At 40.6% G+C, this 12,795-nt stretch overlaps 1 protein-coding gene across 4 annotated transcripts in view; it reads left to right on the plus strand.

Annotated features, from left to right (window-relative positions):
- LOC145447227 (kappa-type opioid receptor-like) overlaps nt 1–12,795 on the plus strand; it is a 90,971-nt gene that overhangs the window by 23,924 nt on the left and 54,252 nt on the right. For 2 of the 4 annotated variants that reach the window (XM_080325645.1, XM_080325644.1), the window contains 3 exons: nt 5,279–5,471; nt 7,032–7,178; nt 7,251–7,492. The exons of 1 other annotated variant lie outside the window; for it this stretch is intronic. In XM_080325645.1, the coding sequence (XP_080181771.1) occupies nt 5,279–5,471; nt 7,032–7,178; nt 7,251–7,374 (464 nt within the window). In that variant the 3' untranslated portion in view covers nt 7,375–7,492. Of the gene's footprint in view, nt 1–5,278; nt 5,472–7,031; nt 7,179–7,250; nt 7,493–12,795 lie in introns of those variants that run through there. One more of the 4 variants, XR_013917495.1, reaches the window with a different exon arrangement.

The raw sequence follows: 12,795 nt of genomic DNA on the forward strand, positions 1-12,795 counted from the left end.
TCAAATCATCCTTAATGTGATGCGGGCCACTTTTCAAATTTCGTAGCTGTATGCCGCGGGCCGTAAGAATGCAACTAAGCAGGCCACACAGTTCAGCAATCACGCTTTTAAAAACTTTACGTCAGTACACCATTGTGCTCTCCAACACGGTCATAGTTACCACAAAAGAAGTAATACAAATACAACAAAATATCCGCAGGCTGCGTGTTGGTGGACCCTGGTATAAAACATGTTTTAAGCATAGTGTTTTTAAACACCATATGTTTTAAATGCTACCCTATACTAGTAGCACAGCCCAGTGTTAGGCGCTATTTTAAGACGCGGAAACATCCAACACTTTGTGCACCATTGTAATCTATAACAATATACAGAGGTGGTCAGTAACGAAGTACTTCTTGCCGACTCGCACTACTTATTAAGTAGTTATGATTTTACACTACTTCTACTTTTACTTGACAGTTTTCAGTTTCTTAGGCAAAAATAGGTGTAGAATACCTACTTACTTACTTACTTGTGAACCACCACTACTACTTCTACTTGAGTAGAAATTCAGGCAGTACTTCTACTTCTAATTGAGTAGCGATGGTGACTACTTTGACCACCTCTGACAATATATTAGTATAGATGTGTAGCTAGATGTGTATTGTGGTAAATTTCTTTAATGGGTCGACGAAATTTTGGTGCTCTGCGAAGGCTTGCGGATTACCGTCAGTGTTTCGCAGGTGAGTCAAGGTTGAGAGCCACAGCTCTAGAAAGATGACCGCCAAAACCTGGAAATCCACTAGCGCTCTTTCTAGTAGCCCGTAGATCAAGAATCACTTGAATTTATTCGAACATCTATTTACAGAGAATATGAGAAGTCAGTCACGAACATATATACATTGCAACTGGCCATTGCAGACTTCATCTTCCTTTTTCAAGTCTTTTTCCAAGCCCGAACAATGTTGCTTGGTCGATGGACATACGGGATTGCCTGGTGCAAGATATCAGAGGCTATAAAGTAAGCCTGATTATGTTGGGAGAAGTATAGTTACCGGGATGAAGCTAGAATGATTTGCATGGCTGCTGCTATTAACCATTCCCCGCTGTGAATGTGCTCCCAAATTGACTAAAGAGACGTGCACATCGCATCTCCCTAATCCCTAGTCCCAGTGAACGATATACAAAGCTGCTAATTGTTTCAATCAGGATGCTCAACTACTATTCCTCCATCGCTTTTCTGACTGTGATGTCAGTGGACCGATACATGGCCATCAATTTAGCGATGAACCAAAAAGTACGAAAGTTCCGAACCCGAAAAGCAGCGTGCATCGTCAGCGGATGTACCTGGTTGATATCATTTCTCAGTATCATCAATATTTTGACTTACGCCACGGTCCACGAGTGTGATTGTACAATCGCGTTCCCAGGTACGTTGTTCCCTTGTAAAAATTCACCTGTGCCGTTTTATTTCTGTGATATGGATCACAGTTATCTTGACTATTATAACAGCTTTACTAGCCAACTCCTTCATTCTAACACCGGTGCTTCATTTTATTAGGAAAGACATTTGAGGATATGTTTCCTGATTACAAGTAAGATGAGTTTTCATGTATCGCATATGTGCACGTGCAATTTGGTTCAAACGATGTGCACGGTACACCATGGATGTACCCATGCATGCATGTATCAGGTCTGCATGTGGTTATTGTCCTTTTATTTTTAATTATATGCAAATGTATACATGGAATGCTATTAAGTATAGGCCTACAGGGTGCATGAGTTCGTGTCAATGACTGTAGGGGTTCATCTGATTTGACTATAGCTCGCTGAGGCATGTGGCAAAGACCTTAGTAGTCGAGCACTATAAAACCCCACCCCTATCGGCCATAGGCGGCAGTTGCGCCACGATTTGAAAATCGTCAAGTTTGCGACTATACCACTTTGATATGTTCAGAGATGGTCAACGTACTCATTGTTTTTACTCAAGTAAAAAGTGTCTCCTGCTCTCTTTTTGGTTTCTCAGTACGGAGCATCGCAGTGGAATCGTCGGTGAAATCTAATTACATTATCCGTACAATATATCGTTATCTGAGCTATATACTGGCCCATCACTGTAACGCTTGTCGCACAATATAAATGAATACATATACACTCGAGCTGAAATCGGTGCAGCCTAGGCATATCATTGTTCAATTCAGTTTCGACGGGTGACTCACAATATTGATCTGTCATAGAAAAGAATTTACTGACGATACTTTGCGATATCCTAAAATTATTGTGCCGGCTAGCTTCAGGGAATTCAAAATTATAGGCCATGCTGCGAATGGTTGCCCGATATTTGGGCATGCAACACGACGAAAAGCGACAGTCGGGCATGAAACATTATGAACTCAAAACGAACACTAATCCTAACCCAAACCAACTCTATAACCCTAATCCCAATCGGGGCATTAACGTAAACCCAACTCTAAACCAGCTCTAACTGTAATTTTAAACCACTGCCCTCTCACTCACGTTTCCAAGGCACAATACGGATATATGAAGTAGACTTGCCCTTGTCGGTGTAATGCAATGGTTCTCAAACTTTTGGCACGCCATCTTTATGATGGTGAAAAATTCCGCGCCCCCTTACCGCGTCATATCACAAATATAACCAGAATGTTCTTCAGTTGACCGCAGCTTCGACCCCCCCTCACGTCAGATGCTTTCACATCTATCAAGGAGGCGCGCCCCCAGTTTGAGAACCACTGGTGTAATCACTTTGATAAATAGCAGTCTGCATATTTCACAGCTACGACGATTTCCCTGACAACGATTCGTCTACCTCCGGTCTAGGGGAGGTTTATGCAAGCTCAGTCCCGAAAATTTATATACAATGCTAACATTATATGTTATTATTCCAGGAGTGATGATTACTCCAATTATACATTGGACGACTTGTTTAGCGATTATGAGTAAGTCAAATATTCTTTAGTCGAGCTTCTACATGGAAATTGTTTACTTATTGTATTGCATAGATTGACACGTTAGTCCCGTTGCTCTCAGCCTTTTAGACCTTGTGGGCTGCAGGTGGAACCCTTTAAAACCCTCTAAAACCCTTTGAATTTGAGCAAGCGCTGGAAGTAGGATATTAGATATCGACTAGTTTCAAGTATAGCCATCATATATGGACAATTGCGTCTATAAGCCCACGAACCGTACACTTGGTAAATTCATCGCTATCGACGCAAAATACCTCGGTTCTAGTCTCGACAGTATAGCCCGATTCAAAGTGACAGAGATTAATTTGCGCTTCTACTTCCAACTTCGCTGTTGCTATACGGACTCCTTCAAAAAAATAGCCGAAAGAAAGACCTGGGTAAGGACGCATGAGAAACGAATGAAAAGAGCAAGGAAAAGCGTGTAGGAAATAGACTGCCGAAAGACCAAGTTTGAGCGACACCATATCTGGTCGTAAAATAGTATTTACGGTGACCGATTCTTTGTTTATTTATATAGTTGTGCTCACCGTAAATACTATTTTATTCGAATCCAAATTTTTCGACGACAATAACTTCGCTTCCACTGGTTGGAATTGAACCAAATTTGGTGAGCATCGTTTCTATGGACAGCCTAACACTTTCATGGGGTGAACAGAAACTTTTCAAATTTTCTATCATTTATTTTTATATAATAAATAGAAACTTTCTTATCCTGTAGCAAAGCGGTTACTGGCTGGAATTGAACCAAATTTTGTGTGTAGGCTTAAATTAGGTAACCTAACAATTTTATCAAGTAGCCAGTACGATTTGAGAAAAAAAAGTCATTATTGAAGAGCCCTATGTCAGCTGATTTCGTAATCGCGAAAATACTCAAACTAGGTTCAGAGTTTTATGGGCAAATGCACCAAGAGAATTTATTCACAGAAGTGGAATCGCCAACGCGAAACCGCTATATGCATATTATATGGTCGCAGTGCCGTACTACTTCTGACTTAAAAATTTCGCGGCCTACCGAGAAACCAGAATCGCGATTTATTAACGTCGAACCAAATTTTAACGTCCATCTTTTCATTGAAACCTCCTGTCTTCCCCACAACAGATACGAGGGATGACGCTAGATTACAATTAAAACAAGAGGAGCATATAGAATTACACCAACTAATATCGTCGTTAGAGTCACTGTTCTTGAGCTTGATTACTGTATTCAACCGGCCAATCATCGTATTTTGCCAATTCCGTTGTTTGCGAATAAATGTGTTGCTAGAATGGAATACTTAATACTCGTAATATAGTGTATTCATATTAATTTTTTGGCAATCATAGTCTTCGACAATTTCAAGCAATGCCAGCAAGAATTATGACATGACAAAAAAGTCGTAATTTTGTCAATATTGTAGCGTTAGGTCAAAAATTGTCAAAATTGTTTACAATTAGGGCTGCCATACGTCCTCTTTTAAGAGGACTTGTCCTCTTTTTTGACTTTTTTGGAAGTGTCTTCGGAGGAAGCCCAAATGTCCTTTTTTTGAGATTTTGTCCTCTTTTTTGAGAATTTTGTTTAAATATCGGGTAAAAAGCGAGTGAGATAATGTAAATCAGCACTGAAGTAACGCTACAGCGCGACTATTTCGGGAGCTGAGCCGGAAAGTTGACCTTTTTTCTTAGTCAACCAACTGATAATGTGAAAGAAAAACTATCTCGATAGTTGAGCCGGATTTTTTCTTTTAGTCCACCGACCACTAAGTGGAATAAATTTACCATTTTTTCAGGATTTTCCCCCGGTATTATAAGTCTGAAAATTTTGAAAGGTGTCCTCTTTTCAGATTTCCAAAATATTGTAACCCTATTTACAATGTACAAAGATTTTTGCAAACAGGCATTTAGTTTGTATCGTAGATGTTTGTACTGTCGGTTAATTTGTCATTTTACATCTTGTAGACTTCTTCATAGTTTTAGGCGGCCGATTCTCTGCTCATTATAAATCATAAACGGTCAAATGAATCAAATAGGTTGACATAATGTTATACTCAACGTACCACGAAGTTTTTTCAGGCCGAGCTACTTTCGTAAGAACAGACAGTTCCCACCAGAAATGAAAATATGTGGTACAATTATAACTTTATGTTCGAAAACACCTAATTTAAAGGTATGAGGGCAAATTTTTTTCAAAGTCCAGTTTTTTAAGATCAAACAATGTCAATTACGATTTATAGGTCAAAATCGTGCGTTTTTTAGGTAAAAAAGCGCCCTGCTGATGAGATCTCTGCATCAGCCGGTACTGTCTCACGTGAAATAAACAAGATGTTCTTTTATTCCAGGGAGTAAGTCTCAAAAATCGAACGACACAAGAAAACGAGTCACTAGAATGGTGTCCGGTCTAGTTTCGACTTTCGTTATATGCTGGCTCCCCTACCATTCATTTTATCTTGCTCGTCTCAATGGTATACAACTACATGCAAGCACGTGCGAAGCTGTGACGAATTTCACAATAGTATTGGCTTACTCAAACAGGTCGGTTCTTGTTAGAGAAACGTATGAGTTTTTCCTCATTCAAGGCGGAGTTCCTTGACTTACTTTTCAGTAAGTACTAATCGCCATCTGATGTATTCCCTATGTACTATTGCGGGGGTTGGCAACATACGGCCCGCGAAGGGATTTTGACCGGCCCGCAGAGAGTTTCCACCGTTAAAGTGAAATTCTTATATGAAAGTAGCCTTAAATTGAATACTATATTCCTATTGAAATGAGCCCGAATATTTTTGGCTGACACTCGGGTAATCGTCAGCAACTAGTAGAGAATTGGGAAGAACATCGTATATCAACCATCGTAGAAATCGTGCATCACGCTCGATAAAAAGCTCATCCATGACTCATTCGCTCAAGCTTGAGTCTGAGCGATCAAAGGCCAGAAACTATGTCATTGGCAAACATTAGTTGGATAATCCTACCTGTGCAAAAAATTATCGAGACGACAGATTTCGCGTCATCGTCCAATGATATACAACCAGTTTATGTGACTCTTACATTCTTTTCAATGATTTTCGTGCCGGTAATTTTAAACCGACTCCAAATATTATAGTGCGCCCCGCGAAATCCTCAATCCATTATGATTCGTTGCAGTGGTGCAGTATACCGTCATCATAAGTTGCTAATAATTTTCAATTATGGCTATTTTTCTCTTACAATAATACGGCCTGCCCTGTCGAAATACAGTAAGTCTATACATCAATGACACTTCATTTCGAGTTTATTGCACACCTTTTCAACGGAATACGACATATGAACCTGCCGGAATACTTGGTTACTCCAGCATTACCTTCCAGTTATCATATACTCGAAATTACTTTAGTTGCTGTTAGCCGTAGGCTGTTATAACCAGTGGAAAAGGCCGCCGTTTGTCCCTCCCGTTTTCGACTTGTACATGCTGACTCCATACGAGTCGGATGAAAAGTTTATGAATATATTTCTAGCGTTTATAACATGAAAAATATAACTGAACTTACATTAATTGTAAAATTTTCTAAATAGCTCTGTGACCCACCTCAAAATGCTTTGTGGCCTACCCTTTGAGAACCCTTGGACTAGCCTAATCCCTATTGCTCCAACAGCTCACAAGACGTGGGTGGTAATACATACATGCACGCATGTCGCACAATCACAACAACAAGAAGACGAGATCGCTCATGCGTTTAGGGAAACTAATAGAGAGAGATAGTAGTAATAGATAATCACACACTAGTAAGCATGAGTGTATGTACTTATATACTTGTTTCTAATCTCCTAGGTTCCAGCTTGACATGAAGATCGCAAGAATCATATCGCCGGCACCCGCCTATACCGTTATAGAGCTAGTTACACGCTATTATTACTAACCTTTCGATTAGTTTGTTGCATACTCATTCTGTTTATTTTGTCTGACAATGAAATAAATCTCTCTCTCTCTCTCTTACCAGTCACCAAAAAGGTACTATAATATGGATGCGAACGGCAGTTAGGAAAAATGGGCCCAGGATTTTTATTATGGCCACATATGCGACCATGTGGTATAACAATAGCGTTACTTCATTTCAGCGCGATTAACCCGTTTTTCTACACGTTTCTGGCGTCAAACTTTCGAAAGAGATGGGGAACTGCTGTAGGCAAGGCTCGCAGGGGACTGCGACAAAGTATTCTCAGTCACAGTGGCGACTACACGCCTGGCACATCTTTCAGGGGGAGGTATAATTTACTACATATTCTCCAACAGATGTCGTTTGATGATTATCCAATTTTCTTGTTTTCACTGTACAGGAGGAAGTCATCACTTTCGAACAGCACAGCTAAGAATCGCGATGATATCAGTGTGAGCTCATTTGCGACCAAAATCACGATTGTGCCAATTAATAACACAGAAATTAAAGAAGACAGACTTTAATCTATTCGTATCGGCAATGGGTGTCTTCTTTTGATAGCTCCTGCATCTTGTTTTTCTCCAGCGTTTGGTATTGTTTATTGTATAGATATGTTGCAAGTATAAGCTCTTTTTTCAACGTGATAGATCTACTCGGTTGGTTATAGACTCTTCGCGTTTACGTTCAGTGCGTATGTATCGAATTTTACGAAGGGCCGCCGTTATATTGTAATGCACATGCTTTATGCTAGAAGCATGCATTCACTAATTGAATTTATCACTGATTGAACTGATGCCGCGTTCGTTCTCCATTTAGGCCAAACTGCTTTGAAGGCGTAAAGTTCGCAAGTTCATAAGATTAATTTTAGCGCCGCCTGTGAACAGTCCCCTACAAAATCATTTCGGCAGCTTTGTGCTGATCTCCTCCAGCAAAACTTCTGGGCTACCTAGAACCTATATATCAGGTATATTGATCCTATCCGTTCTAGTTGTACAATGCTGCGTATCCAACGTTAGGACACCTTAATACCGCCCATTCCAGCAGATTTCCTAAAAGTCCGATACGTGTGAAATTTGAGTCCTGTAATGAATTGAAAGAGGTTGTTGCGGGGCCTACGGTACTTAAGTATCGTAGGCCCCGGTTGTTGGTTTTAGTAGACTGCAGCCTCGTAGAAGGACAAGCGGATGCGCAATATGCAGGCGGGTGGGAGACTGCCCGTGTATGCAGCGCGATATACTATTATATAGTTTGCCAATATGGTGCGTGAAAATGAATTTCGATAACTGCTTGCTCGTCTGCATCTGTAACATAACAACACAATGACATCTAGGACACAGTGTTCCCTAGCGATATTTAGTCACGACGTCTTGATTGACCGTGTTGATGACCGTGTTTGATGACCGTGTTGGTCTCTCTCTCGGATGAAAAGTTTATGAATATATTTCTAGCGTTTATAACATGAAAAATATAACTAAACTTACATTAATTGTAAAATTTTCTAAATAGCTCTGTGACCCACCTCAAAATGCTTTGTGGCCTACCCTTTGAGAACCCTTGGACTAGCCTAATCCCTATTGCTCCAACAGCTCACAAGACGTGGGTGGTAATACATACATGCACGCATGTCGCACAATCACAACAACAAGAAGACGAGATCGCTCATGCGTTTAGGGAAACTAATAGAGAGAGATAGTAGTAATAGATAATCACACACTAGTAAGCATGAGTGTATGTACTTATATACTTGTTTCCAGGGTTGTAACCAAGTCACATGGTTTCGAGTCACGAGTCAATCTTACTTTTGTGGTTTTGACTCGAGTCAAGTCGAGTCATTTTCAGTTAATCACCGAGTCGAGTCCGAGTCCAAGTCACCATTTAAAGGGTCAAGTCCGAGTCATAGTGTTATGGCTCGAGTCGAGTCCAAGTCACAGTATTAAAGTCATGTTCAACTCATGTTTTCAATCCTGCTTGGGTGATATCGAATTCCGATGCTACAGATAGACAAGACAGGCCGCCAAAATGATAAGTCTACTAATCTCAGAACTTAAAATCAAATATCTGTCTTGTCAGTCCGATATACATCACAAATACAAGCATTCAGTTTTTATTTCGAGCACATCGACGACAGCTCACAAATAGCTGATAGAGAACCAACGAATTCACGTCTACATGCTATCTGATAAAGAGCCAACGAATTCGCGTCAGAGCTAATAGAGAATCAAAAAATGCATGTTTATGTCTGGAGATGTATTTTCACCAGGCCAGCATGCTGTAAAAGCGTGCATGCATAGCTACGTGCACTGTGCAGTGACAAAAGAACAGATACCTTTGATATTACTAAAGGTTTTCTCAATTGCATTACAGACTACATCGCATTTACAGCATTGGAGAAATTATTGTACAACGGGGCTGTTCAAAATCATTTTTTCAAATTTTCCGAATACTTCTTTAAATTGTACAATGCACATATAGTAATTGTACATTGTGGAGTCATGCTCATGTCACATCGATAGGATTATTTATCAGTCTAATGCCTGCGCGCAATGCATCACTGATCTATATAAACACCGCACACCTGCTGGTTTCCAACCGTTTATGGTCGCGACTCCATTTCCAATATGACAATGTTCCGTGGCCCAGCTCAAAATTTGATACGCTGATTACTAATTAAAGGTCGACACATTTGCCCAGACTTATCCACGGCATATTTGGAAACTGATTTGATTGCATTCAACATCTTCGCGAACCCCATAATAAAGGCAAACTACCCCCAGGTTTAGAACATCCATCTTCGAATAAAGCACCGAAACGGCGTAAACCGACTCTACGAATATACCGTTATCTTGTAATTGTATTTGCGTTATTTTTATTTATCTTTGATCGCAGTTTTTGCGAGGGTGGTAGTCCCCATATTAAAGCCGACATATGTGATACTAAATCGCGCGTAGCGCGAACAAAAATTTCACGTAGCATAAATCTACCCAAATATATTATTGTTTATGTTGATTTAGGAAAAAAATATGAGCTTGCTTCAAAATTCCAGACATTTCGGCATATTTTCGAAATTCATCCGGGACGCAGTTTTAACAGTGAAATTCCGGACATGCCCGGGAAATTCCTGACGTCTGGCAACCCTACCTTAGAATAAACCCACCTCTACTGAATACAAGTTCCACTGGTGCACCAGATGCAGGAATCGACAAGCATTTTTGACCCACACTGAAGAGCAGGGGTCACCAACCCGGTGCCCGCGGGCACTAGGTAGCCCGCGAGGACTAGATGAGTAGCCCGCGAGCCCGTTCTAAAAATAGGTGAAATAGCAGCATTTACCAATATTCGTCAGATTATTACCAGTGTGCTTTCAAATATATAGATTGATTGATTCAGCTATTCTTGTTTAAAATACACTACATGTAACTTACATATATAAACACTTGAAAATATCCCCAATTACAACACTGCGGACTCAATGCACATCTCCACCACATTGGCTGCTCGGAATCACAATTGTGCGAGCATTGCGGTGAATTAGAAACGCTCGAACACTATATTATGACCTGCTCACATCTGACCGAGATAAGAAGAAAACTACAACGCATCGCGCAGACAAAGAACGTACCGTTCCAGCTATATAACCTTTTAACGGACATCAACATTATTGCCGATCTACTGGTCTTCATACGAGAGTCAAAGCGTCGCATTTAGCTATGTACTCATCTTGTATTTTCATGACATTTCATGCTATCATTTTGATCAAAATATCTAAATCGCCGTGGTGCAAAAAGCCTTCGATGCGAAAAGCACCACTAAATGTTTTTATACATAATAATAATAATAATAATAACAAGTAATATATAGCTGCATGTGATAGAATCACCAGAAATTGAAGATACGGCGCATTGCCTATATACAGGCGACATGGCGGAATGTCATTCACGGTCTTCTTGAAATGGCGGGGGGTTCCGTTATGATAGCTCGACGTCCAGGACAATGCCAAAGTAGTAAGCAATATTACTATTCGGAGCTAGATGGCCGTGAAGTAGGCCTACAGGCAAATTTTTAATATCTGTATACCCATTACGTATTGCATCTTTTGAAACAGCTTGTTTCTGTTACACTCAACGCAGATTAGTATACAATGTTTTTAACTTTATGTAATCGTTGCTGCTGTCCGGTATATTGAAATCTTGTCATTTCTGGATGCTGAACAGTTGGATTGAAATTGTAACAGATTGAAATTGTAACACTGCAAAATGACCCCCACCTCAGTCTGCAGCAAACGTGTGGTGCCTTGTTGATACAGAAAATTACAATTAATGCAAATCTGGAACACTCACTCAGAATTGCAGTGTAAAGTTACATACCACAGTACAGCGCACTATAGTTGATATCATACAATGCCAGGCTTCCCACTGACTGTTATAGAAACAGATAACATGATGTCCAGTCCTGCCCAGTGCTATGAATATCAAAGCGGAAATACAGTGTGGTACAGGTAAACGGCGGGAGTAAATAGTAGCCCGCCGCTTCAATCATTACGGAAAAGTAGCCCTCGGTTGCAAAAAGGTTGGTGACCCCTGCTGAAGAGCATTGGATACTCATTCTTTCTAGTCGCCGAAAAATGCAAAGAACCATGGCCTTCAAATTTGCACGAGAGCTTATCAGTCTAGCTCAGTGGTTCTCAACCTGGGGGCGTGAAACATCTGAGGGGGGGGGGCGCGAAGAAGCGGTCAACTGAAATTTGTTTCGCGCTCTGCGAAATTTACCTCTAATTCACGTGTGTTTCTTTGTATATAGACCGAATTTCATGTTTTTTAATTCTCTCATCAACAGTCATAACCTTCCACGACATCAAACAATCTGTCGAGGTTACTAGCATCCCGGTTGGATTTTGTGATATGACGATAAGGGGCGCGAAATTTTTCACTATCATAAAAGGGGGCAAAAAAGGTTGAGAACCGCTGAGCTCTTCCAAGCACTTGACCATCTGAGTCATTGCATTTGGCTCTAATTGAACTTTGCTTCGATTGTTTGCTTGTATAATTGAAAAGTCTTGTAAAATTGAAAAGTCTTGGGTACTTTGATTGCGGAGGATCTATTACACTTTCATTACTGGATCATTTTGTGCAATGCATTGCTAATATGTACCATTGTCTGTTGTTTTTACGGCGGCATATCTTATAACAGACGAGTGTATCGGAAGCAGTGGTGACAAATAATAACGATGGCGGCAGAATTCGTCAGATGCGTTGATCTAGCCATTACGATTTGCAAAATTCTACATCTTCAAGTCATATAAAATAAGCCGAGTCAATGACTTGGGTCGAGTCATGCGTAATGACTCGAGTACAAGTCGAGTCAATCCAAATATTGACTCGAGTCGAGTCGAGTCATTTTCCCATTTCAAGAAAATGACTCGAGTCAAGTCGAGTCACAAAAAAATCGTGACTCGAGTCTGACTCGAGTCGAGTCATGACTCGAGTCATTACAACCCTGCTTGTTTCTAATCTCCTAGGTTCCAGCTTGACATGAAGATCGCAAGAATCGTATCGCCGGCACCCGCCTATACCGTTATAGAGCTAGTTACACGCTATTATTACTAACCTTTCGATTAGTTTGTTGCATACTCATTCTGTTTATTTTGTCTGACGATGAAATAAATCTCTCTCTCTCTTACCAGTCACCAAAAAGGTACTATAATATCGATGCGAACGGCAGTTAGGAAAAATGGGCCCAGGATTTTTATTATGGCCACATACGCGACCATGTGGTATAACAATAGCGTTACTTCATTTCAGCGCGATTAACCCGTTTTTCTACACGTTTCTGGCGTCAAACTTTCGAAAGAGATGGGGAACTGCTGTAGGCAAGGCTCGCAGGGGACTGCGACAAAGTATTCTCAGTCACAGTGGCGACTACACGCCTGGCACATCTTTCAGGGGGAG

Source organism: Botryllus schlosseri, chromosome 9 (genome assembly GCF_051294905.1).
Source record: "Botryllus schlosseri isolate E-star chromosome 9, Bs_hap1, whole genome shotgun sequence".
Classification (NCBI taxonomy): Eukaryota; Metazoa; Chordata; class Ascidiacea; order Stolidobranchia; family Styelidae; genus Botryllus; species Botryllus schlosseri.